Source organism: Ursus arctos, unplaced genomic scaffold, assembly GCF_023065955.2.
Source record: "Ursus arctos isolate Adak ecotype North America unplaced genomic scaffold, UrsArc2.0 scaffold_25, whole genome shotgun sequence".
NCBI lineage: Eukaryota > Metazoa > Chordata > Mammalia > Carnivora > Ursidae > Ursus > Ursus arctos.
In genome coordinates, this window is record NW_026622930.1 from 27,326,466 (window position 1) to 27,354,219 (window position 27,754).

At 46.0% G+C, this 27,754-nt stretch overlaps 2 protein-coding genes across 3 annotated transcripts; one reads left to right on the forward strand and one right to left on the reverse strand.

The window, feature by feature from the left end:
* Positions 1-137: 137 nt before the first annotated feature.
* Positions 138-23,605, forward strand: HEATR4 (HEAT repeat containing 4). Of its 2 annotated transcripts, XM_026519546.4 has the most exons (14): positions 138-1,087; positions 2,691-2,881; positions 4,079-4,219; positions 8,667-8,870; positions 10,367-10,510; positions 13,658-13,837; positions 15,239-15,399; positions 16,044-16,148; positions 18,111-18,229; positions 18,924-19,104; positions 19,657-19,726; positions 20,971-21,160; positions 22,062-22,140; positions 22,877-23,605. In XM_026519546.4, the coding sequence occupies exons 1-14, from the start codon at positions 147-149 to the stop codon at positions 23,126-23,128; spliced, it is 2,958 nt and encodes a 985-aa protein (XP_026375331.4). In that variant the 5' UTR covers positions 138-146; the 3' UTR covers positions 23,129-23,605. The 2 variants fall into 2 exon arrangements, with proteins under 2 accessions (XP_026375331.4, XP_057174334.1); XM_057318351.1 differs by lacking the exon at positions 10,367-10,510.
* A 1,044-nt stretch (positions 23,606-24,649) lies between these two features.
* RIOX1 (ribosomal oxygenase 1) lies at positions 24,650-26,692 on the reverse strand. Its single transcript, XM_026519549.4, has one exon. The coding sequence runs from the start codon at positions 26,629-26,631 to the stop codon at positions 24,658-24,660; it is 1,974 nt and encodes a 657-aa protein (XP_026375334.2). The 5' UTR covers positions 26,632-26,692; the 3' UTR covers positions 24,650-24,657.
* Between the last annotated feature and the right edge of the window lie 1,062 nt (positions 26,693-27,754).

Consider the following 27,754-nt stretch of genomic DNA (forward strand, 5'->3'; position numbering starts at 1 on the left):
CTCATGTGCCTTCTCCCCACACCCCTGCCCCCCACTCCCCCATCTGTCTTCCCATTTCTTTCCTTTCTGTACTGCTACAGGCTACCGATTTCTACTGACTTAGAGCTCTCACCAGTTCCTTCCATTCCCTCAACAGATACCTGGTCATGCCTCCAAGCCCTGTACCTGGACCAGGCAGTGTGGAAGGAAGCTTTTGCTGGGAAACAATGACCAGAACCCAACAGGGAAAGACTCTTCTTTCCCACCATTTCCATCAGTCACTCCCCCCACGGCTGGGATGGGGCATGAATTTTCCCCACCCAAAACCAGGAAATGAGGAGCGTGCCTCCTTGTCCAGTGTACCTCCAGTCTTCCACTTTAGCCCACATCGCTGTGCACACCTCAAGAACCAATATTTGCAAAAGGCCGCTACAAACCTTACCTTCTCTCAGGAGGTGGTATGGCAGCGAGGGCTTCCCAGCATCCCTTACAGCCAGTACAACTTCGACCATCTCTACAATGTAGACCACATCATCCAGCCTCCCCAGATCAGCAGGGCCCGATGTGAGAAACCCACTGGCTTCAAGTTCTTGCGTTCTTCAGGTCCCGCGGCAAGGGTCACCTCCCAGGCTGTGAAGACAGAAAGGTCTGCCAATCTTAAGAAGCAGCTGAAGGAATCAAAGCCAGCAAGTGTGGTCCAGGAAAAATCTTGCCCTCTCATCCCTCATTCCCGCAGGGATCCAGACATGCTGGATCTGTCACTTTCTCCAGATGTGAACCTGGAGGAGAGGGAAGCCTGGCTGCCACCTCCTGAGAAGGAGGCCAGAGCCTGGGAAGCCATCGTGCTGGAAAAGCTGAACAAGCGCACCGCCCGATGGATCCAGAGCAAACGGCCCCTGAGGCCTGGGGTCCCCCCCAGCAAGTGGCAGGGCTTCTTGCGCCAGCAGTACGACTGGAGCCACATCCGGGATGAGCTTACTTCCACCAGTGACCTGGAGCTACTGAAACGGCTGGAGGAAGAAGAAACAGCAGAATTTGAGGATGAAAGTGTTATCCTGCCACCCCAGGAGAGACAGAAGCCGGAGCTGCTGCTTCCTGTTTATTATAGGTACACTGGCTGGGGCCTCAGGCACACTGTGAGAATCCTTGGGTCCCCTTTCAGGACTCCTGGGTTGTTTCACATTCCTTATTTCAGAACACACTGTCCCACCCACCTCTAGTGTTCTCCACTGCCAGCTTGTTCCCTACGATCTCCTTAAAGTAAGGTGCTCAACCAGGTACTTCTGACATCCTGAGTTGAATAATTCTTTGTTGGGGGGGCTGTCTTGTACCTTGTAGGATGTTTAGCAGCACCCCACTGGATGCCAGCAGCATTCTCCAGTTGTGACAACCAAAGATGTCTTCAGACATTGACACATTCCCTTTAAGGGACCAAAATCACTCCTGGTTGAGAACCACTGCCTTTAAAGGGATCAGTTCTTTTTTTTTTTTTTTTTAAGATTTTATTTATTTATTTGACAGAGATAGAGACAGCCAGCGAGAGAGGGAACACAAGCAGGGGGAGTGGGAGAGGAAGAAGCAGGCTCCCAGCGGAGGAGCCCGATGTGGGGCTCGATCCCATAACGCCAGGATCACGCCCTGAGCCGAAGGCAGACGCTTAACCGCTGTGCCACCCAGGTGCCCCTAAAGGGATCAGTTCTTGGCCTTTCCTAGCAGACTGAGCTATTTTGCTACCTAGGTGCTCTCAGAAATGTATTCATATTGAGAGTGAGAAGGCAGAGACCTCAAGGCTCTGAGGTTCGGTTCTGTCTCACTTTGAATAAGGAGGCAACGTGTCAGTGACTCAGAAACTGACTGGCAGCCAGACAGAGAACTAAACAACGTGAGGGCTGATTACCGCATATTTCTTGGAGTGCTTCCTTCTCATTTGTAGCTAGAGGGAAGACCAGAGCTATTATAATATCTGATTCCCAAAAGTAAACTAAAAGTTAAGTGGATCCATTTATTGGACAAACATAAACTGCCTTCCTCCTCCTTGCCAGGTGCTCTGCAAAGTGCTGGGAATACAATGTAAACGAGAGACATGGACCCTTTAAGGAGCTTATGATCTATTCAATGGGGTTGACAGACATTAAATAACCACACACATGATAAAGTGAAGTGATGTAGGAATTGGTTCCCTTCCCCTCAAGTCCATGCAACCTCTAAGGGAATCATATTAAAAAAAGGTACTGCTGGGGGGGGGGCACCTGGGTGGCTCAGTCTTTAAACGTTTGCCTTTGGCTCAGGGCGGGATCCCAGAGTCCTGGGATCAAGCCCCACATCGGGCTCCCTGCTCCACTGGGAGCCTACTTCCTCTCCCACTCCCCCTGCTTGTGTTCCCTCTCTTGCTGGCTGTCTCTCTCTGTCAAATACATAAATAAAATCTTAAAAAAAAAACTTCCTAAGCTATTAAAAAAAAAAAGTGACTGTACTGTTGGGAGCCTGACCACTCTACCATGCTGCCCAGTGGCTGCAGGAGTGGCTCCACTGGAAGAAGGTGGCTGCAGAGAGGCCCTTCTGGCGGGTCTGAATGTTCATTTGGCACTTTGGTAGCAAGGCCAATAGTTAAACATAGGTGGTTTCCAGATGCTCATATGGGTCTGAAGGAAGGCCAGAGGTCCATGTCCTACTTCCTATCTTTCACTTTTCCCCCTCTCCCTCCTGCTAAGATTGCCCAATTACCTGCCACAAGTGCAGACAGCTGAAACAATGCCTGGCAACAATGAGACTGCTGAGGATATCAAAGGAAAGAAGAACCTCTGTCAGCCCCCAAAGCAGAGCCACTTCCGGCAGGTGAATCCTCAAGCTGGAAAGTTTGCTTACTCCACAGACAACATCTTCGAACAGGAGATATACTTTGGTAATAGAGCTGGGGTGCTGTGCTGGGGGCTGAGGCGGACATGGAGCAGGGAGGTGGAAGGCAGCCGGGGAATGAAATAGTCACGAGTGTGGATAAGTGGCCCTAGATGACCAAGGGGTTCCGGGCAACATCCCCTTGTGACTAGCTCAGGGAGGTTCTTTTGGCAGGGGGCAGGCAGGTATCTGGGGGGGAGGAATCTGTTCTCCCTCCCCCTTGCTCTATCCCTTTATCTCACTAAGGAGGTTGTGGAGTGTGGGGTTGTAAAGCAAACAAGATTTGGCTTGGAGAACAACTACTCTTCTCTGCTCTTCTCTTCTCTGCTCTTCTCCTTTCTCTCCCTTTGAGATATTTAAGGTGCTATGTTAGAAAAAAATCACACGCTTTGGAGTCTGGAGAGGATCCGGTGTAAGCCCCTCCCTACTAACTTTAGCAAATTATATAATCCCTCTGAACCTTTTTTGTAAAATGATATTAACAAAAATGCACTTAAGGGGCGCCTGGGTGGCTCAGTCAGTTAAGTGTCTGCCTTCAGCTCAGAGTCCTGGGATCGAGCCCCGTGTCAAACTCCCTGCCCAGCCGGGAGTCTGCTTCTCCCCCTCGCCCTTGCTCATGCTCTCTCTCACTATCTTGCTTTCTCTCTCTCAAATAAATCTTAAAAAAGAAAAAAAAAGCACTTCAAGGAAAGAATAGACAGGAAAGCATCTATAATGCTTCTTGCTCAATGCTCAATAAATGTCCACTACCTTCCCCTTCCATCTTGCTATCCTTTCTATGCCTGGGATTCCAAGATACACGATCTAGGTCTGCATGTTCCAAGCTGTTTTTCCTTGCCCCCATCTTGTTCCTAAACTGTCAACTGAAAGTGTTCTTAAATGTTTAAAAGAGTTATTCAGATGCAGTTATTTATGACTAATAAGAAATGAATTAGATAACCCCTTTATTGGGACGTAGCTTTTCATAGGGGACAATGCCTTCAAGTTAAGACAGGTTCTGCCTTGGCTTCCAAGCCTCTCTGAGACCACCAGCTCCTATTTCCAAGCAATAGTCAAGGATGCCCCAACATCATGGTAATTCATGAGTGTTTGGGGCTGAAGAGTAAGGCAAAAGGAAATTGGGTCTGATCCTGGTGACTGAAAACCCAGCAAGAGAGGAAGGAGGGTGGTACTAGGGACTCCTTATGTCTTTATCTGTTCACAGATCGAGTCCGGATCATCCACCAGGTTGGTGCGAGGAGAGACCACATTTTCCTGGAAAATCTCAATTGCTACAAGAAGCAGCTGTCTAAAGTCTTCCCTGAGACCCCAGAAAGGTGGACTTCCCAGCCAGTTCCTGAAGCACGTAAGCAGGAAGTGGGTAATAGGGGTGATGAGGAAAGTGTGCTGTTTTTTTTTTTTTTTAAGATTTATTTATTTTAGAGAGAGAGAGCGCGTGCGTGCGCATGTGAGCGTGTGCACAAGCAGGGGGACGAGGCAGAGGGAGAGGATCTCAAAGTAGACTCCCTGCTGAATGCAGAGCCCCAAGCGGGGCTCGATCTCAAGACCCTGAGATCATGACCTGAGTGGAAATCAAGAGTCAGACATTTAACCCACTGAGCCACCCAGGTACTCCAGAAATGGAGCTATTTCTTTAAGGACCCTGTTTTATAGGCGGGGCATCACCGGTATGTAGGGGAGTCCCTTCCTACTAACTAAAAATCAACTCATAAAATTATAAAACACTAACTTTAACTAAGGAGAGCACTTGTGGAACAACCATTCAGTTGAAATCAGATCAAACTTAGGTGTAATCAAGAGATTTATGGCCGGTAATTACCAATGAGGCAGATCCCATCTTCTTCCCATGCTTCCAGGGGAAATACATCAAACCCTTAATCCAGCACTCTGCCTTGTCCCTTTGGGCTGGTTCTACCTTCCCATTCCATTCTCAGGCCCATACCTGCCTCAGGTACTAGGGTTATCCTCTGTTCTAAATTTCTGTTTTATAAGCATATCATTCTTAATTCTGTAAGAGAGACAGATAGAGGGAAGGGAGATGGCCAAGAAATGAACTTATAAAACAAAAAGTGCCCATCCTCCAAGAGACTATTCTTCCATGTCCCATGACTTTTCTTTGCCGTGTCAACGTTCCAGTGGGCCCCCTTGTATGCAGAAACTAATGGTACTAGTGGAGAAAACACCCCAGCAAAGCCTTGGATTGGGTCTAGGCAAGTCACCTTCTGGGCTTCACCTGCTTCATAGAGCTGAGACTCTGATCATTCCTACAGCAAGGCACTTGGGATATACTTATTGATTTTGTGATATTTATTGATACTAGGTGACTTTGTGAATGCATTTTATAAACCATTAAGTGCTCAATCTCAAGGAATTATTATTAGTATACTACCTTCCCCACAAGGCAACTCTATTGTGTATGCCCCACCCCCCCCAGAACAGGCAATTCCACAAAGACAGAAGGTTGACCAGCAGTTGCTAGGGGAAGGGAGGAATCGGCACAGGGTTTCTTCTTGGGGTGATAAAAATATCCTAAAATTAGACATTGTGATAGTTGTACAACTCTGTGAATATACTAAAAACCACTGAATTGTATACATTTCAAAAGAATGAATTTTATAGTATGTGAATTCTACCTCACATCTATTATAAAAAACAAATCCCCCTGCTGAATTCAGCTGCCTCACCACCTGTCTCACTGGCTTCACAGACACTTTTCCCCTACTGTGCTAGATGCCCACCCTCTTTCCCCCAGAACATACAACATTTAACAAACAGAAGTTGTAGAATCTTTCCCAAACTTTTTTTAAATAGTATTTGAAATTGGGGGGGCCTGGCTGGCCCAGTTGGTGGGAGTGTGTGACTCTTAATCTCAGAGTCAGGAGTTCAAGCCCCACGTTGGGTGTGGAGCCTCCTTAAAAAATTAAATAGGGGCGCCTGGGTGCCTCAGTCCTTCAGCATCTGACTTCAGCTCAGGTCTGATCTTGGGGTCCTGGGATAGAGCCCCATGTTGGTCTCCCTGCTCAGTGGGGAGGCTGCTTCTCCCTCTCCCTCTGCTTCTCTCCCCTGCTCGTGCTCTCTGTCTCTCTCAAATAAATAACCTTTAAAAATATAAATATTTGAGGGACGCCTGGGTGGCTCAGTCAGTTGAGCATCTTGCCTTTGGCTCGGGTTGTGATCCCGAGGTCCTGGCATTGAGTCCCACGTCGGGCTTTCTGCTCAGCGGGGAGCCTGCTTCTCCCTCTGCCTGCCGCTCCCCTGCTTGTGCTCTCTCTCACAAATAAATAAATAAAATATTTTTTAAAAAATTTGAAATTGATCTGGGAGAAGTCAAGTCAGAATAGTAACATAGACACACCATCTTATAACTAATTCACTCATCGTCTCATCCAGGAAATACTAGGTATGAAAGAACCTAAAAAAGATAAAAAAGGGGGGGGGGATTTTCCTGGAGTTAGGAGGTGTGGGTAGATTTTTTTTTTACTCTCCATTTTGATTGAATTGAAAAATTTAGATGATGATTTCCTTAAAATGAGGAAAATTCTCAAGATACAAAGTGTACTTCTTGCTACCTAGCCTTAATTTCCCCCAAGTTGTGATATAAAACACTCTAGTATACCCAGATCGTGACAGTTCTATAGTAAGCAGAGGTCTTATGGTACAAAGTGAAAGGCACCATTTGTTTCTGCTGACAAAGCATACTGTGCCTTTTATCCCGTAGAAAGCCAAAGGGTTGTGTGTGTGCTCCCTTCAGAGGACTTTTTTTTTTTTTTTTTTAAAGATTTTATTCATTTATTCGACAGAGATAGAGACAGCCAGCTAGAGAGGGAACACAAGCAGGGGGAGTGGGAGAGGAAGAAGCAGGCTCATAGCGGAAGAGCCTGATGTGGGGCTCGATCCCAGAACGCCGGGATCACGCCCTGAGCCGAAGGCAGACGCTCAACCGCTGTGCCACCCAGGCGCCCCCCTTCAGAGGACTTTTGATGTGGAATGTGGCTAGTGGATGTTTATACCTGCCTAGAACTCAAGGACTGGAAGTAAAATTAATGTTGGTAGTTGTACATGTTTATTCCCACACAGGTTAAATACCAGAGACTCAAGGCTTTCTCACCACATCCTTTTTTAACTCCCTGAGCAGGGGGATATAGGAGGAAAGGGACTAGACTAACCCAGCCTCTTCTCACTTCTGTGGGAGGGATTTCAAGCAGGCTGAGAGGAGAGAAATGGGGGAGTATCATAGTATCGACTCACTGGGAGCTGACCTGTCCAGAGGTGGTTCTGCCTCTCTAGCTGCATACCCTATACTGCAAAGGAAGCCAGCCCTCAACAGGGTGACGGAGCTCCCCCAGCATGACCAAGCTGGAGGAGAACCATTCGGAGGGTATGGTCTGAATGGCATCTGAGCTAAACTGCCCTGGAGTCTCACAGACTCTTTTTACATTAGAAGAAAGAAATGGTATTGCCTTTCTTGCTCAGGGGAAAGAACAGATGTAGAACAAATCTAAACACGTTAGTTAGAATGAAACCTTGGAAGAAACACACACCTTTGGTAGTGACAGATTAGAGCATGAGACTGGTAAGCAACGCCATAGATCATGAACTTGATTATCTGGAAATGTGTTTATATTTTTTGCCTTCTCCACACAACTGCTCTTCATAGGAAGAGGCTTTCTGAATCTGACACCAGGGAGACCACGAGGTCTAGAAAACATAACTATAACTGGTTTTTATATTAACAACTATAACTGTATTTTTATAATATGTTCTTCTGTCCTCAAATTTCAAGCTGTTGTCATAATGAGGAAAAACTCAGAGATGCTAAAATCTTTCAAACTTAGCAGTTTGTAGCAGCATTCCTCCTCCCAAATTAAAAACATTAAAAAGAAACATAAAAAGTCAGTACCTGGGGGCTCCTGGGTGGCACAGCGGTTAAGCGTCTGCCTTCGGCTCAGGGCGTGATCCTGGCGTTATGGGATCGAGCCCCACATCAGGCTCTTCCGCTATGAGCCTGCTTCTTCCTCTCCCACTCCCCCTGCTTGTGTTCCCTCTCTCGCTGGCTGTCTCTATCTCTGTCAAATAAATAAGTAAAATCTTTAAAAAAAAAAAAAAAAGTCAGTACCTGGCTGGCTCAGTCAGAACATGTGACTCTTGATCTTGGTCCTGTGAGTTCGAGCCCCGTGTTGGCTGTAGAGATTACTTACAAATATATAAACTTAAAAAAAAAAAAAAAAAAAGATTTGAGAGAGTGTGTGTACACAGGCAGGGGGAGGGGCAGAGGGAGAGAGAATCCTCAAGTGACTCCCTGCTGGGCACCCCAGGACCCTGAGATCATGACCTGAGCCAAAATCAAGAGTCAGCCACTTAACTGAGCCACCCAGGTGCCCCAATAAATAAATAAACTTAAAAAAAAGAAAAGAAAAGAAAAGAAAACCTAATAAACTAGGAATGGACAGTTACACTACTCTAAATTGCAATATATCAGATATTGAATTTTGAGCAAAACCTTATTACATATAAACAAATTTTGTTCTTAAAGATTAAATGTATAAAACGGTTTATACAATCTCAGCACCACCCCCCCCCCCCCCACATCACGGCTTTATCATGTCTGTCATCCAGACTTTTCCTAACTCCCTCTGGGACTTGTACTTAGTTCCCTGTATAATTTTGGGAACGTTTGTTCTCAGGAGTTTTGTCTTGCCTTGGTGTTGGTCAGGAGTAGGATGTAATGCTAGCTGGGAACACAGGGCCCAGGGCAGTGGGGTCAGACTGCCTCACACTGCCATACTGCACAGCCTGCAGGCCTGTGAAAGGAGCCCCGCGCTGGACGGCTCTGCCCACTCCAGTCAAGGATCTGCTGCTCCAGGTGGGTGAGGAGGATGTTGCCATTAAAACCAGGAGACTGAAGAAGCACGAAGAGTCACTGAAGGAGGATGTGACTTGGGAACTGGAGGTCCTGCAGAGGATGCTGCAGGAATGGAAGACTGCCTGGGCTCTGAGTGAGTGAAGGGGCAGGGGTGGGGCCGGAGATGTTAGTAAACATTTGAGGGAGGAGGTTCTTCCCTTGGACTCGTGTTCTATGAAAATCCATCCCTCTCTTGTGAAAACACAAATCTGGTTACCTCATCAAGGTGTCACTAGAGAAGAGCTTTTCACACAATGATAGTTGACAGATATCTGGAGGCTTTTTGCATAGGTGGGTTTAACTTCAGTAATATGTATACACTCACTACACCGAGGAGTCTTCACAGACAGGGACTCTGTCTTACAGCCTCTGAAACTTTGTGCTCAATAAATGATGCATGAAGGGAAGGATGAAATATGCTGCCCAAGCAATGGAAATGTAGTGATCAAAAGAAACTGTAGCTGGCTGTGGTATAAACAATGCCGCTCCAAAGTTCATATGTGGAGCTGGGATTCTCATCTATCCACTCTGCCTTTGGCAATATGGGAGTAGAAGGCTGAGTGCCTGGGGCAGAGAAAGGGCCTCGCCAGGACTGTTTAAAGCTGTAAGATCTGAGGACTCAGGGCTGCTGGCTTGCAGAACATGAGACTAGTTTAGTGCAGGACAAACAGAGGCAGTCCATCGCATATACTGGATCAGATGAACAAAAAAGGGCTGAAAGATTTTCTGAGTAAAACCCACTAGAAGGAACTCTGAAATGAAAGCTTGACACCTACAAAGAGAGAAATTAGTAATAAAATGAGGAAGATCTCAAAAGCCAGATGGAAGAGACCTCAAAGGCAACCTAATGATAACCACAGTCATTAACAGTTGCGTCCTTAGTATCTTGCCAGGCATTTTGTTAAATACTTTGTCCAGTTAACGCATTTAATACTCAAAGTAACTCAATATGGTAGGTTCTAGTACCATTCCCATTTTATAAATGAGCAATATTAAGCTCAGAGAGGTTAAGTTACTTATCCAAGGTCACACAGCTAATAACGGTGATTCCAAACCAGGTATGCCTGACAACAAAGTACCCTTTTTTTTTTTTTTTAAAGATTTTATTTATTTATTCAGCAGAGATAGAGACAGCCAGCGAGAGAGGGAACACAAGCAGGGGGAGTGGGAGAGGAAGAAGCAGGCTCATAGCAGAGGAGCCTGATGTGGGGCTCGATCCCATAACGCCGGGATCACGCCCTGAGCCGAAGGCAGACGCTTTAACCGCTGTGCCACCCAGGCGCCCCCAAAGTACCCTTAATCACTGTTTTATCACCCCCTTTTATTTCCCAAATGGTAACAATGAAGAGTTATTTAAGCAAAGAGAGACAGAATATAAGATGGGATGGGGGAGGGGGGACACGTAGCAGTGTTTGGGAACTCCCCAACAGGGTACATGGATCATCAGAGAAATAACTTCCCAAAGGACCCCATATCCCTGGGGCCCTTTATTTTTCTGAGCTAATGTTTTGCTTGAATTGTGCTAAGAGGAAGGGGCCTGTCTAACCCTAACCAGACGGTTTTCCTCTCATTTTCTTCTCTGCGGCATAGTCATCGAGTGGCACCATGAGACGATAGAGGGCCTGCTGCGGGGCTTGGTGGACGTACACGATGACGTTCGGATCCAAGCCATCATCACATGTGCCACAGCTGCTTTAGAACGGCCCCGGATTGTCACTAGCCAGGGGGACTCAAGTGAGAACCAGAACTTAACTGCTTGAGAATATAAGCAACTCATACAGCTGTAGACAATGATAACTGGTGTGGACCTTTGAGCTTATCTGAGATCATTTTAGAATCAAAACCAAGGCCCAGAGCCTGGCCTTAATATACATAGCTTATCAGCAAGAGATGAAATTAAAATTCCTGACTTCTGGTCCAGTGCTTTAGGCACTACATTTCATTATCTTTTGTTTGCTCAGTAGCTTCAAGGAAGTTCACATTGTTCCACCCCGAGAGATCCTATTTGTAATAGCCCCAAATTATATATACTGTGTGTGTGTGTGTGTGTGTGTGTGTGTGTGTGTATATATATATATACACACACACACATTTCCCCTCCTATTTTAGCCCTTCTTTTGACAGCACATCTGAAACCCGAACTGAACTAATCACCCTCACCCATAGACCCCTCCCCAAGTTCCAAACGTCCATCAGCAGCCCCACAATCCATCTAGTTTCTGAGCCAGGGCCCTGGGAGTCATCCTGGACAAACCCTTCCTCTTCCCATAACCAAATAACCAACAGATTCTACTGATTCTGCTTCCCTCTTTGTGTATTCATCAGTCAACAGAGGAGTATAAGAGGTAATTCCCTTCCCCCAAAATTCCCAGTCCCAGTCCCACCCTGTGCCACTCCCCAGGGTAACCAATGTTCAGTTTGGCATTTCACATCTTTCTCAATGGTTTTGGAAATAATATGCCAACATACATGTAGGCTTTTCTATTTATTATAAAAATGAGTGTTGAATTTTTCCAGTCATTTTCTATTTTCTCTCCTTTAATTTGTGTATATGATGAATTCTGTTGTTAAATTCTTAGAAATTAGAATCTAATAGATTATATTATTCTTTTATTACTCCACTGGGTTTGATTTGTTGATATTTTAGAATGTTTTACTACATTTGTAAGTGGAATGAATAATTTATTTTTGTTAAGTTTTAGTTTTTGCTAGCTTTATAAAATGAATTAAGGACTTAGCCATCCTTTCCAATGGTCTTTAATCTTTTGGAAAAGAAATGTCAATAGCTTTTCTTTTTACTAGCAGTAAGTAGTTAAGGAAAATGTCCCATCAACAATAGCCAGAACCGTAATCTGAGGAGGCAGTTTAACAAGACATAGAGCCCAGATGATGAAAACTATCAAGTGCAATTGAAAGGACATGAAACCAACTGGCTTACTTATTTCTCAGATGCCCTCAGATACCTTTTATGTGAAGCCTGGGCTAATGCTTTTTCCCTTCTGCTGCTGGTAGCATCCTAACAATATTCTGTCCTAATATGTATCACTCTATCTTAACAGTCCGTTTACTCTTCTGCTATTCCTACCAGATAAGGAATTCCTTAATGGCAGGGACCAATATTACTTCTAGAAAAGTGTCATGTTTTTAAAGTTTCATTTATTTCCTAGCTACTGAGTTCCAGATGTGGGCATTTTTGCTACAAGTTTTCGAACTTGCTGCCCCATCTGCCAGAAAACTCTTTCATTTCTCTTTATCTGATTAACTTCTATACTTGTCCTTTAATTTTCAGCTATCGCCTCCTCTGAGTTTTCCCTGCCTTATCATCCAGACATTGTTCATTGTCCCCGCTATATGCTTCCACATATATACTTTTTTTTTGTACATAAGCTCTACGCCCAACATGGGGTTTGAACTTGTGACCCCGAAAATCAAGAGTTACATGCTCTTCCAACTGAGCCAGCCAGGTGGCCCCCACATATATACATTTTTTATTATAACTGCTTATTTCCTTGGGTATTAATTGGATGATATATTTGCAGTGCCTGGCACAGAGAAAACCTTCAATAGGCAGCCACAGATATTATCTTATCCCCAATCCACATACATACAAAGAACACTTGTCTGCCCCCAGAATTATGTCTTCATGTAATCCCTTTCACATGTCTTAGGTGTCTAGATTTTAACCTTTGTCTTCTTTCCCATACCTTCCCTAAGAAAAGTGTCTTACTCATTACTGCTTGAAATACTCATTTGTCTTCTACATATTCCCATAAAATACACCTATTCCCATCTAGCCTGTTCCTAACAAATGGCATAGCAGCCCACAGCAATAATAAGACAGATTAGAAATCCTAAAATCTTAGTCATAGATCCGGCTCTGCCACTTCTTGAGGAGTCAGTTAGCCTACGTGAGCTTCAAATTCCTTCTCTCTAAAATGAGGATAATTGTGGACAAAAGGTAAACAGACCCTTTCCCCTTCTACTTGAGAATTTGAGCTTTAGTTAAAATGCCTACTTGTTGCCCTGATCTTTATAGGCAACATAGCTTATAGTAGACATGAACTCTGATAAATCACATCTGGACTGGGAAAACTGTAAGTGAAATAGAAATGCCTTAAGGAGGTGCCATCTCCTGGGCATCCACGAGTGCCATGACTTCTAATAGGCCCTGGGACTAGATCTATGGACTTGTTATAAGACATACTCAACTCCTGTGGACCATAGCACATGTCCCCAGAAGCCTCTGTGGAATGCTGCCCAAAGTGCCTCGAGAACTCTGGCCAGAAGGAATACCTGATGCTGCCCTGTTGGCAAACTGTGTCCTATCCTAGATCCTTCGGAAGATTGGTGCTTTGTGTGGTCTGTGAGTCTTGTGAGTCTGACTGTTTCGATCTAAAAAGACTCCTGAAATGACATATTTCAGGTGAGCTCTGCGGTTAATGCCTGCCTTGCCTATTTCAATGAGGACTGTCAGACTGAATGAGAAAATGAATATGAAAACACTATAAATGGCAAAGCACCATCTAAGTATAATTGCTATTATCATTAAGAATATAAAAATATGTATGGTAAATAGGTTGATTTTCATCACTAAAACTAGTGGTGAAGGTTGCCATAGTCTAGCTGGAAACCTCCTGTGGCTTGAATGCAGCTCTTTAGAGGCCAGGTGATCAAGGATGGGGAACAGGCATACCCAGCACAGAAGTGAGCCACAGAAGCCTGCCCATTGCAGAGGCTCAGCTAAACTCCAATTACATTAACTAGCAGTAAGCACCGGCAACTGAGACTGAGGTCGACCGCTATGTGGCTATGGGAAAGAAACTGTTCAGGTAAAAATCAAAGGGGCTAGCACCCTCTTACCTGGTTCTCTTTTGGTCACAGACAAGGAGACTGCGAAAGCCCCATCTGTCCGGGACTTGCCAGAGGTTCTACAGCCCGCCCTGAAGGCTGCTCTTTGGGACAAAAATGCCAACGTGCGGATGGCGGCGGCACTATGCCAATATGCCATACAGTCGCATAATCCCCTTGCCCGGGACATAATGCATAGTGTCCTTTTGAAGGGTGAGTAACTCCTTGTCACTTCTGACCTAGGAGTATGGGTTAAAGACAGGACATCTCACCGTCAGCTTTTCCTAATCCTTTCTTCTCTGATATCATGCTCTGTGAGGTCTACTGTATTGGGGGATTTGGGTTTATGTTCATCAACATCCAGAGATAGTGCTTCCTAGGTACTTTTACAAAATAGGTGCACTGCCACCTAGTGGCACCTGGGTGGCTAAGTGTTTCACAGATGCATTTGCCTAGACATCTGCCCCCGTTCACACAAATTTGAGAAAGCAAGCAAGTGAAAGCGAGGTGGGGGAGGGAGGAGTGGACAGAGGGAGAGGGGGAATCTTAAGCATGCTTTACACCCAGTGTGGAGCCCGACATGGGGCTTGATCTCACGACCCTGAGATCATGACCTGAGCTGAAATCAAGAGTTGGATGCCTAACCAACTGAACCACCCAGGTGTCCCACAAACTCACTTAAAAAAAAAAAAAAAATTGATTTATACATGTATGTATGTAATCTCTACACCCAGCATGGGGCTCAAAATCACAACTCCAAGATCATGGTCTTCTGACTGAGTCAGCCAAGTGCTCCACACAGATTTACTTTTAATTTAAAAAGATGATGTAACAATATTAAAGAATACTTTCTGAAAATTAAATCACCACTTGAACACATCATGCTTCCATCTGCACATTAACTTACTAGCATCATCCACACTGTTGGGAGTAATACAAGCAAGAAAGTTGTCAGGTGCCCAACGTGCCTGGCTGCTCTCTGAAAGAGTACCTGTTCCTTCCCGTCCTGGGGGCACTGGAGAGATGGGCAGACAAGGATAACTGGCTGACTGGTTTGGCCTTCTGCATATAGACCCTCAACAACTTAATCCACCTGTCTTAAGAAAGTCTCCACTCCAGGGGTGCCTGGGTAGCTCAGTCGGTTAAGCCTCTGCCTTCAGCTCAGGTCATGATCCCAGCGTCCTGGAATTAAGCCCCACAATGAGCTACCTGCTCAGGGGGATTCTGCTTCTCCCTCTGCCCCTCCCCCCTGCTTGCATGCTCTCTCTTGACTTCTCTCTCTCAAATAAATAAATAAAATCTTAAAAAAAGAAAAGAGTCTCCACTCCAGGCTTCCCAACCTCTAGGGAAAGGAACAACTGTATCTCTCACCCAGGACATAAGGGCCTACTGCTGTTATCCAACAAGAGCCTTTTAGGATTCGACTTTACAGGTTAAGATTTTCAATCTATATTTAAAACCTTTATATGATCCATTTAAATACAGGCTTTGTCTTCTATACTGAGTGGGGCACAGGGGAGTAAGATACCAGGCAGGTAACAGCCTTGGGTATCAACCCTGAGGCTGTTCTCTCTGCAGGGAGAACAGATAGCTATTTTTCACCCCACCCGACAGGTAATAGCGTGGACAGCTGGGCTGCAGCTCAGTGCTTGGCTCTGGAAGGTGCTGCCACATACCCCGTGATTAAGAGGATCCTCCAGCAGCTGTTTAATAAGAAGAATGACGACACTGAGCACCAGTCTTGTATGCTCCTGAGCCATCTCAGTGAGAAGACAGTATGTATTCATTACAGGGTCAGAGAAAGAAACCAAGTTATGGGGAACATTTGAGTCTGAGGTCAGTTCATGTAAAGAATCAAAAATGCAGGTGGTTGAGTAAGGTGGTAAGTATAGTTAAAAGACTGGACTAAGTGTTTGGGTGAACTGGGGTATAGAGGTGTGTATAGAAGGAAAAGAGACACCAGCCACCTGAGACAAAGGTGAGAGAAGTGGGTTGCAGATGGTTTCTGTGTATGCAAGAAGAGTTGTGATATGTAGAATTTGTTTCTGCCAGTTTACCATTGAAAACTGCACAGACCTACAAATGTGTTTACTTTCAGTAGAAATGTGAAACTCACAGATTGAGGCATATACAAATCATCTTAGGAGTAAAGATAGTTAAAGAGAGGGCCCTGGGAGTTTTCTGCTCAGGTTACTAAATCTGTATTTTGTTCCCTGATTTATGATTCCAAAGTCAGTTGGCTCAGATAGAAGAGTGCCCCGTATCTTGTAAAGCCACTCTTTCCTTTGCTAGGGATGGGCATCTTATGTACTTGTGACATTAATTAGGCTGAATGCCATGTTAGGATTCAACACTTCTTTAACGCTCCAGCATCTCTAAAAGTTATCAGGAATATCCACGTAAGTCTTCCATTCCTCAGACCCTGATACACACCATGCTTGCTGTGGAGCTGAACAGCTACCAGTGGAAGGACCGGATCGTAGCCTGCCGGGTTCTCTCACAGATCGGCGGGAATGTCAGTTTGGTAAGCCTTCTGTGTTTCCAGGACAGAAAGTCTAAGCAAAAGGAGGCTGGGGAGCCCTTCCACTTTTTGCTGCTATTCAGTATTCCATTCTTACCAAGCAGATCTTTGTCTCTACCTTGCTACCTTAGTCCTAACCCAGAATTATCTCATATGCCAACATGTCTTTCTGACTCAAGGCACTTGCTTCTTAGCATGGTGGCAGTTCACCAGTTGTAACTCATCACAATGAAATAAGCAAAAAAAACCCTAGGAGAATTTAGAAAATTTTATAGTACTTTGACATTGCCTTAACATGAATGTACTGTATAAGTACCAGCCAGTGACATTCCTCACTGACCCCCCCCCCCCGCCAAAACTGATCCTTCATCAGATGGTTTGAGAAGCACTGACTTAAACTACCCAACACCCCAACCATACTAGTGTCTGTTGGCTCTGAGTGTTCAGCACATAGAGAAGGTATAAAACACAGTCCCTACTTTCCCACGTTATAGTTGTTATAACGATACTAACATACACAAATGATTCAAGAACAAATGATAAGTGTACGGTACACTCTTATAACTTTCTTTAGAGAGAGACATTAGTGTAGGCTGAAACTATCAGAGTTTTGGGAAGGAGTGTGGAACAGCTGGGCAAGACTTGGATGGAACTGAAGAGGGACTTCCAGGTGGAGGAAACCCTGACCATTATTTGAGCTTTCACCTGACCTGCTTCTTGCCATTATTTTCTAATCATCTTCAGCTGTCCAGATGGGGCGTTTCCCTTCTTCCTATGTGCCACTGTATCTTTTCCTTGTAACACTCAGTACCTCTAAAATGGCCCAGACCACCGCCATTCCCATGAGAAGTTAACACCCTCCACCCTTGGACCCTCACATTTTGAGTGGAAAGCACAAAATCTGGTGATTCAGTATAATCATCTGAAGACATTTTAGTCTGGGTTAATTCTGCCCTATTGCCATGGACCCTTCCTCTAAAGTCCTGACCAGCAGCACAGGCATCACCTGGGAGCTTGTGAGAAGGGCAGAATCTCACCTCGGTCTCACTCAATCGGAATCTGGATTTGAACAACATCTGACTCATTTGCACATTCACCTCCTTAGCACTTGTCACTCAGGACTGCCAACTGAAAGAAAGACATGCAGAGCAGGCAGGGGACTCATCTGGCAAAGATGAGAACTTCACATCAGGTTGCTGGGATGAAAGAAAGGCACTATGTCCATCAGTCCTTCACTCATTCAGTAAGCAGTGTCTGACCACATCCTACATGCTCGCACTATGCCAGCATTGCATATGCAAAAATACTGTCTTTTCTTGGTAAATGTTATAAATAGCAATAAGAGAGGCAGCTGTAAAGCATTATTGGGATTTCCTATGCTTACAGAGGGCAGAGGAGAGTTCACAGAGATGCTTTCTGAGAGAAACCCTAAGAGAGTAAGGAAGCATTCCAGCACGTAGGGGTAGAAAAGAGGTGTTCCGGGCAGGGAGAATAGCTTGGGTACATTGGCACAATCATGAACTACAACTGTAGTAATCTTGGTCTCTTCCCTTCTGAATGAAGTACTAATATATAGGGTGGCCAACTGTCCTGGTTTGTCCAGGACATAAGACTTTCAGTGCTAAACCCAGAAAAGTCCCAGGCAAACTGGGATGAGTATCACTCTATTAGTGTATAACTGTCAAATGTTAAGTCCTTCAAGTACAGATAACGTTGGTCCCGACAGAGTATAGCAGTTTAAAGCATAAGCTTAGAGAACAGACTGGGTGTTGAGTCCTGGCTCTAGCATCCAACCGGTTAACCTTGAGCAAGTAAACCGAACCCTCCATTTTGTCATCTGTAAATGGTAATCTGCTTTATTGGATTGTTTGGGAGGATTAAGTGATAGGCAAAAACACCTGGCACAGTACCAAGCACAAAACTGACACTCGATAAATGGCAGCTAATTATTACTCCTATTTGTAGGATATGAAACATAAGTTGATCCAGATGATGCTGAGGGACTGGAATAAGGAAGTAAGACACGCAGCTGCCCAAGCTCTGGGGCGAATGAGCTTTGGTAAAGAGCTGCACAACACCATCAGGTAAGACCTAGTTAACATGAACTCAGTGAAAACGTTTCTATTCTTAAGGGTTCAGGGAGCCTGGGATCCAGCCAGCCAACATCTATTGTGCTGCTTTGTATGGTCAGCATTGTACTGGGTCCCACTGCAGGATTATTTTAAAAATAAAAAATTACCAGTCCCTATAGACACTAACAATGTGGCTAAGGAAAGACTCGGAGTGTCCATTAGGTGTTAAGCACTGTTTTGGATGTTTGAGTTCAAAAGTATGACATGATTCTGATTATGTAGGCAAGATACACAAATGCTTAGTAAGGTCAACTTTCATGGAGGATGGATTAGACTGCATAGGCAGAGAGAAGGAAAGACATTCCAGGCTGGGAGCCAAATACAAATACAAAAATGAGAGTGGCACACGTGAGGACAGTGAAGAGAACTTGACTATAACAAGAGGTACACGAAAGTTTCCTTTACTGAGCCATTCAACATAGTTTAGTGCCCAGCACATGCTAGTAATAGGGGTTGAAGTTAAGTAAGACAGTTGAGATCTCTCCCCAGTGAAACTTAACCTCATGAGCAGAAGGCTGACTAGGAAAGGGTGGGAATGGGTAATGGAGAGCCTTCAGAGGTTAGATTTTATCTTGAGGGCATTAGTGGGGGTGGTGGTGGGAATGCCAAAAGTTTGAGGGAAAATAAAAGCACTTGTGCCTTCCAGAGTCAAGCTGAGTCAAGGAAATTTCCAGGAGCGTGTGGAAGCTCTCTCCCTGATCGGTGGGCTCAAGCTCATGACTGCCAGGCTTCTCCCAAGTTTCCTGAACTGCTTCTCTGATGACTTCATGGCAGTTCGGCGGGCAGCCTGTTTGGCAGCAGGCGCCCTGCAGATCCGCGATAAGCTGGTGAGTCAAAGAAACACATTCCCATCTTACCTGATTAACCCGAAGAGGGCATTACCCTGAGCTTCCCTTGTTGTGCATACTACACTCACCATTCTGTGGACACACAGAATGGAAGATCAGAACCAGGAAGGTGAGGGGGTAGACTGGCCACATGAATGAGTCAGGACCACATTAGGTCCCAGCCAGCCCAGACTTAACTCTAGAGCACATCCTTGAATCCTGTCCTCACCTCAGTTACGGGCTTTAGGATCAACTCCAGTGAATGGAGTTATAATCCCTAGTTATTAGGGGAAAACCTGATTGGAGGTGTTCTAAAGAAGCCTGTATGACCACAGAACTGCAGGCTGAGGAAAATCAATCTAGATAGGAGATAATTCAGTTAATACACTATGTGTGCAGGCTAGTAATTCAGCTGCCAGCTCATCTGTCACTAGAACTGATAGAAGCCAATTTTTCAGTGATAGCACATTTTAGAGATAAGAGGGGTCCCTGTCTCTGGTTTACTCTTGCTCTGATCCTCTCTTCTCAACACTGCTTTTGTATTCATACCAGGTCCTTGAGTGCCTTTCGAATCTGATACAGAGGGATCCTTACTGGAAAATCAAGGCTTTTGCCATTCAAGGTAATATGGGAGTGGCCCCAGCTTTTCAAGCTCAAATGCCTTCCCACATGCTAGTATAAATCCCCAGACTCTCTCTAGGAAGGGGACAGAATGTAGGGGAAGGGATGGTTACACCTCAGAACTTCTTGCCTGAGAAATTGAAGATTATTTTCTTCTTTCTTTCATTAAGGATCCTAAGTCTAGGTTTACATCAAACTTGTTAAGGCAAAGGGTGAAGAAGACAGTTCCTGCCAACAGAATTAGTACTAAGTTCTAAGTAGGTATCCATTACTGGATACACTTGCTCTGGAGGTTTGTTTTTTTGTTTTTTTAAAAGATTTTAGTTATTCATTTGACAGAGAGACAGCCAGCATGAGAGGGAACACAAGCAGGGGGAGTGGGAGAAGAAGCAGCAGGCTCCCAGCCGAGCAGGGAGCCCAATGCGGGGCTCAATCCCAGGACTCTGGGATCATGCCCTGAGCCAAAGGCAGACGCTTAACGACTGAGCCACTCAGGCACCCCATGGAGGTTTCAACTATAAGACTCTGTAAAAGACCAGATTTAAGACTGCTGCATACTTCAAACCCTGCCCTCAAACCTTCCTAGTTTCTTTGTAAGGATTTTTGGCATTGCTTCTCTCATTGACCATCTTTGCTTTAGGTAAACCTGTTAAGTAATTGTGTCTCCTTTCCCATTATCTTGCCTTGACTAGGCTGGTCTTCTGAGATAACTGTCCCATATCTCATCCCTACATAAATAAGTAAATTAGTGTATTCTCGGGCACCTGGGTGGCTCAGATGGTTAAGTGTCTGCCTTCGACTCAGGTCATGATCTCAGGGTCCTGAGATCGAGTCCCACGTTTGGCTCCCTGCTCAGTGGGGAGCCTCCTTCCTCTGCCTGCTGCTCTCTCTGCTTGTGCACTCTCTCTCTGGCATATAAATAAATAAAATCTTTAATAAAATAAAATAAAAATTAGTGTATTCTCACATCTTAATGGGCAAGGTTGGAATGGATCCTCCCTCCTCATCCCCAGAGGAATTCTTTGGAGATGTCCTACTCTAACCCATCCCTAAAATTCTAATGAGAATTGTCATCCAAAAGAGAAAATACTAACAAACTAGTTTAATATTTGCAATACTTAATTTAGCAGGCAGCTATCTACATATTATTACTGTTATTTGTTAATAAGGCCATTTCCGGATGTTAGAATATGGCCAACTCCATCTTAAGTGACCGTGCAACATGCTGCCCTCTAATCTCTGCAGCTTTGGGTCAGATTGGCCAAGTGAGTCCCCAGCTAACAGACCTCCTGCTCTGGGCCATCCATTATGAAGAGTCACCAGGTGTTCGACTAGAAGCTTGCCGTAGCATCCTAGCCCTCAATCTTCAAGGGGACCGAGTCAGGGACACCTTCCTAGATGTGCTGCTCCTAGAGAACCATGAGGCTGTTCTAAAGTAAGCTCTAAACCTGATTCCTGCCACTACCTCTTGTACTGCCAACTCTCCCATCCTTGTTAACACAATATATCCCTGCCTTTCCAGGATGCCTAATGGCTGTAAAAGTACAGGCTCACCTGTGCCATTCACCCACCTACCTAAGTGGGTAACAGAAAAACTGGCCTAAAGTAAATGGAAAGTCAGGTCATGTAGTTCACATACCCGTTCTCTGTCCCAGGTGGTTTTAAATGATTCATTTATTCAGCTAACATTTATCAAGTGCCTACTGTGATGACAAGCTTTAGAGTCAAAAAGAACAGAGTTTGAATCCCAGCTCAGGCATACACTAGCTCTGTGAACACGGGTAAGTTACTTAAACTTTCTGAGCTCATTTTTTCAGACATCAAATGCAGATAATAGTCTGCTTAATGGCTCTGTGGTGATGATTAAAGAGAGGACATGTTAGGTATCCACCATAAAAGTGTTCAATAAATGGTACCATTAGTATCTTCAAATATATCATCTAAAAAACTACATAACATCTTTATAAGCTAAGCATCATACCATTTTTGCAGATAAGGCTTAGCAAAACCACAGTCAGGATTGGAATTTAGGATTCTTGATTGATTCCTACTCCTCTATTTTCCACCCTTATGTTTTTTTTTTTTAAATAAGAACAATCTGGGGCACCTGGGTGACTCAGCTGGTTAAGCATCTGACTCCTGATTTCAGCTCAGGTCATTATCTCAGGGTCATTGGACTGAGCCCTGGGTCAGGCTCCGTGCTGGGTGTAGAGCCTGCTTAGAATTCTCTCTCCCTCTCCTTCTGCCCTTCCCACCCCCAACTTTCTAAATTAAAAAAAAAAAAAAAAAAAAAAAAAAAAAAAAGAATGATCTAAGAAGTTCCTTTTATCTTTCAGGGAAATTCACCAGGCAATGAAGATACTCAACTTAGAAAATGAAGGAAACCAAGAAATGCTTCAGGAGATCAAGAACAGGGTAAGTGCAAGCTATGTTTTCAAGAGAAAATTCAGGGCTCTTAAGAGTTCCTCAGACCCTTTTCTCCATCGCAGGAATACTTTCTACAACCACACAGGCACCATATTTTCTGAAGATACAAAACATTTATGCAAGATCAGATTATAAAATCCTAGTAAAGAGACAGTAAAAACAATAATCCTATTAGCCCTATCAAGTAACCCTCAAAATGGGTTTTTTCCAAAATACTTATTTTTCCTTCCCTTCCCATTTTCTCCCCACCATCAACTAAACCCAAGTTGTTCTTTTTTATAAGTAGACCTAGAGAAGGAATGAGTGACTGGAGTTAGCCCCCCTTGATTTTTTCCTTTTTAACTTTCCTTAATCCCTAACCTGGGGTTTTACCAAAGGAATGCTCTAGCTGAACAGGTGGTTCTAATTTTTCAAAGTTGTTAGATGAGATGAAGAAATAGAGGGACAAAGACTTCAAAAATGTAAGATTCTTTCTTCATATAATTCACAAAACCAGCTTCACACCAAGCAAGCATTTCTAAGCAGGTTTCTTTCATCACGCCCAAAAAGCTGAAGTAGATTTTTCATTAACGGGTGTAAAAAATGTCCAACCTACAGCAGAAGTATGCTGAGGCATTGTACCACCTAACACCAACAAGCACAATGCAGTAAGTTACTTTATTAATGGTTTTGGATGATTTGCAGCCTAATACAGTTGTTTTTTTCAACATTTCTTCTGATCTAGATTCAAACACTAAGCCAAAAGGACTTGCTGACACAGAAAATATTCAAGATGGAGAGGGTCATAGCAAAAGTGAAGGAAGAAACAAAACGTGTTTACTTGCAACCCAAGGAGGGGCAAAACCCACTGAAACTCCATACTTTTCTACAAGAAACTTTTCAGGGTAGGTTTCCAAGGGGCGAGTCATATGTCTTGACTCCTTTAAGCCTCTTCTGGTATCTGGACATTTGGGGAGTTTCGTTTCTAGCCCTGTAGGATTAGGCAGGAAAGGCTGCTACCTTTCGTTTTTGGCCACCATTCTCTCAGTTCTTTTATTTTATTTTTTTCCTGCCTGCTCCCTGGCTTTTATTTATTTGCTATTTTGTCCCTTAAAAAAAAAAAAAAAAAAAGAATGAGGTAGTTCTAATTGAATGGATTTGAAAATTAGGTCAAAAAATGAGAGGTCAGGAAAACAAGGGTATAAAACAAAACAAAAACTACTGTTAGGTTTAAGCATCCAAACAAAGCCTTTTAAGTTTAACTTTTAATAGCAGTTATCTCTGGAAAGTGGGGCTGGAGAGAGAGCTATCACTTTATGTACATCCACGCTTTCGCAACTTAAAAAAAACTTCATAAAGTTCTCAACCTTATATAACTGCAGCTGTCAGTTATGGTGATAGGCTCTTAAAGTTCCAGACACAACCTAAATGAAGTGCAGACATCAAGCTGCACCAAAATATACTTACAGAATCTGTGTGCCCAAGGTGTAGCAGCAGCCTCAGATCAGTCAGTCAGCTGCCTACCAGCCACCACCCCAAACCCAGGTCTTCTGGTTCCAAGTCCAGTGCTCTCTCTGGTACACCAGGCTGTCTTCCACCAACCATGAGAATATTCACTGGCCAGGTTTGGGGAAGATTCTTCCAACTGCCAGAAAAAAATGAGAGTGGAAAGTAACTTGAACACCAGCCTTCCTTCTTGGCCAGCTTGCTACAAGCTGGTTGACTGAGGCACAAGTAGGTGACATGCTGCCCCTTTGGGAGCAATGCCAGCTACTGATGCAAGCAAGCACTGAGCAAAAACACAATACACTCTTAACTTTCCCAATAGGATTGTGCTGTTTGGGGTGCAAGCAGCAGAATTAAAATAAATGGCCCCCAAAGTTATAGAATTGGCCCCAATCCTACAACCACCCCAACTTACCTTTCACGTCAACCATTATAGATTTTCCCTATCTCCCCCCCACCCAATTCCTTCAAACCATGTCACATAATAATCTAGCCTTAAAAAAGAGAAACATTCTTTGGCACTTTAATAACTTTTCTAACATTCATACAAAGTCACAGTAACAAACAGGATACTGACCCCAACCCTCCCCCCAAACTGAGGAAAGAGAACTCAAATGAAGGATGCAAATTCCAAATAAAAACGTCTCATGTCTCAAGCAGAATGACACAGCAAGTGCTACACAATACACTGAAGCCTGAGGGTGATGATGAGGCTGGTGCTCGGAAATGATCAGGGATCAAAGTTACTTCTGCAGAAAGAGCTCCTTTTTTTCCACCTCCAACTTCTGCTTTTACTTTTGTGTCTAGATGAAGGGGTGATTCCTAGAAAACCGTCTGAAATTTGTGACATTAAAGCAGTCATAAAGGTAAATGTAAGCAGTCATAAAGATAAATGGTTCTCAAGGTAAGAACGTGAGTCCTCCCATCCCCTCCCTCTGCCCGTCCCGCAAAAAAAGGTGGTAATGGTGGTGAAGAGAGAATCAGCACGGTCTCGCTTCCAGCAAGCAACGAGAGACTACTTCAGGTTAGAGGCATCTTGGTGAGCAGCAGCCCCTTGTCATATAACATGGTTGCCAAGGAAAGCTGGTCCTCCACAGTGTCACAGGGCAGGTCCCCTACTCTCACAAACTCTGGGTAGGAGCGGAGCAAGAGTTCCATGGCATCAGCTTGCTGAGGGTGTATCTCCAAGCACTTGGGCTCCTCCAGATGATAAACACGGGAGTTCTCCACCGTATAATAGAGGAACAAATGGCCTCCCTCACCCACCAGCCGAGCTATCCCATCTTGAAGCATGTGCACTTCTGTTTCTGTTGTCAACTGGGCCCCCACGTTTACAGGTTCGCCAGCCTCCCAGCGAATTGGGAGCCCATAAACACTGAGTGCCCTCTCCCTATCAGTCAGCACAGGGGGGAGAGAGTCGTGGATGAAGTCTTTGGCTCGCTGGTCAGCCACAGCATCGACAGGAGCAAAGTGTCCCAAGCGGGCAACCAGGACCCGCACCTTCTCCATAAAGGCCGTTCTTCGTGGATCCTTAGAATCTGAGTGCTGGGCCCCCATGTAATCCATGAAGTCTCGGGGAAGACCCCTTCGGAACTCCACATTTTCTTCCATTGCAGCCTGCACTGCCAGAGGCAGTACGGCCTCCAGGAAGTCGCCCCAGGTATTGCGCTGGTACGTGGACAAGGTGAGGTGCAGAGAGTGCACTCCATCCTGGCATTCGGCTTGGTGAATGAAGCCCCGAGGAAAATAGAGCAAATCTCCAGGTTCCAGCACGGTCTGCAGCACCGGCTCACCGAGGTCCTCCTGGCTGAAGTTGGGACTGGATGTCAGGGCCAGCTCCTCCGTCGGGACCCGGGGTCGGTACACACGCCAGAGTTTCCTACCTTCCAGCTGCAGCACAAAAGCCTCGATGTCGTCGTAGTGGGGGGCAAAGCCCTGCGAGTTGGGGGGCGTGAGGTAAATGTTGGAGCCTGCCATGCTTCCAAATTGCTCCTGGAGCACAGCCAAGAACTGCCACACGGTGGTCGAGAAAGCCTGCGGACAGAGGAGGCGCAGGGAGCAGCCGGCTTGGTACAGGGACCAGGCGGCGGCGGGCAGCGCGCGGCCGGGCGGGTTCAGGGTCTCGCGCCGCCCATTGACGTAGCGAGCAGCGTCCAGGTGCTGCCCGAACTGCACCTCCTCGTGGCGCAGCATGGAGTCCAGGTCTGCGGTGGAGAAAAGCCCCTGGTAGTAGGCGTGGTCCTGCCGCCGTACCAGCACCGCCTCCCGCTCCCACAGGCGCCGGTAGAAATGGTCGGGCGGCATGGGCGAGATGAGCCACTCGAAGAGGCGCGCTGCCCGCCGCCGGCTGCTGGGGATGCGGTTCAGCTCGGCCAGGATGCGCTGCAGCGGGGAGTCCAACGCCAGCTCCCCGCCCGTGCTATCCACCTGCGGCCCCGACAGCGTGGCGGGGGCCACGGACGGCGGGGCGGCCGCCAAGTGCTGGGCATTGCACAGCAGGGCCGAGGTTTCCACCACGCGGGCCGGCGCGGCGGACACCTCCACCAGGCGCGCGGGCGGCGCGGAAGCCGGCACCAGGCGGGCGGGCAGGGCAGGCGCCTCCACCAGGCGGGCCGGCGGGGTCTGCGCCTCCACCAGGGAGCGGGGGGTCTGCAGGGAGCGGGCCGCGGGCGAGGCCTCCAGCAGCTCTGCAGGCCCCAGGTGGCCATACGGCTCTCGCCGGGCCGCATCGGGGATGGCCGCCGCCCCACCAGGCAGCGGGTCCCCCGGATCGTCGACCGTCGACTCCACCCTCGAGTCCTCCGAGTCCTCGCTGGGCAGCGTCTGGGCCCTCAGTGCAGCCATGCGGGACGCCACGCTTCTCCTTAGCTGCCTTCGGATCTTCCTGGGCCTTAGGGGCAGGGCCAGGACCGACCCGCTATGTGGCTGTGGCTGGCGCCGGCGTCTCAACCTCCCGCGCCTTAACAGCCCGGCGCTAGCCCGGAGCCCGTCCATGGCGGGAGCCCCTTCCCAGGCCCGCCGCGCTGGGTAGAAAAGGGATCTCGCGGGGAGCGGCTGCGAGGCACTCTGGGAAGGGGGCGCGGCCTCCATCGGCCTCCCGGTTGGCCACGCCTGCCATTCTTCTACCCGGAGCCTCCCGTTCGCCCAGCTGGCAGTGCCCGGCTTGTTACGGGAGTAGCGGTGTCCCTGCCGAATTAACAAGAGTTCCACATCTGCAGGGCAATTTAAAAACCAAATTGCTGGGGACTCCGGGAGGGAGAAAGTTGTCTACTTAATTAACTCTTCTTTCCTACTTTAATCTCTGTATATTGGAGTATTCCCTAGGACGTCCTCATTTCTGAACAGCGTGTTCCCCAGCAACTTTGCACGGGAAAGCGCACAATTCTTACTTTCAAGGAATGTTCTTGGGCATAGATCGAGATTCCTCAGGCAAAGTTCAAACCTCGGGTCCACCGGGTCTCCTTTCTCAGCAGATGACGTCACTGATTGACTCCCTAATGTCCTTCCTTCCTTTGACCAATACAAAAATCTCAGTCTTCTGGGGGTGTAGGGAGCCCTGGCTGGCTCAGTCAGTAGAGCAGAGCGTGTGTGTGATCCTTGATCTCAGGGTTGTGAGTTCAAGCCCCACATTGGGGGTGGAGCCTACCTTAAAAAAATAATAATGCAAGGATAAACAAAATCTCAGTGATTGCTCTCTCTATGATATGGGAACGAAGTTATGAGCTTTTTTTCCTTGCGTTCTTGATATCTGCCCTTTCCACCCCATCTGGGGCTTTGTTTCATTACGACATTTCTCCTCAAAATCTTCTATCACACCTTCTCTGAATCTTAAATTGACCTCTTAGATCTGAGCCTCTCATTTAACAGGCACTATTAAATGTGGTAGGCATGAGGGTGCAGTTGTTGTGAACAGCACGGTCACTACCCCCTGTAAATATTGTTGCTTTGTACGTGAAGATTATGTCTTCATTGGAATCATTTGAGGTAAATTTCCAGGAATGGAATTGCTGGGTCAAAGGGCAAGATAGCTTTTGTAATTGTTAATAGGTTTTACCAAACTCCCTTCAAAAGGGTTTACCAAATTGCCCTTCTGAAGAGTTTACAGTGTTGCAAGCAG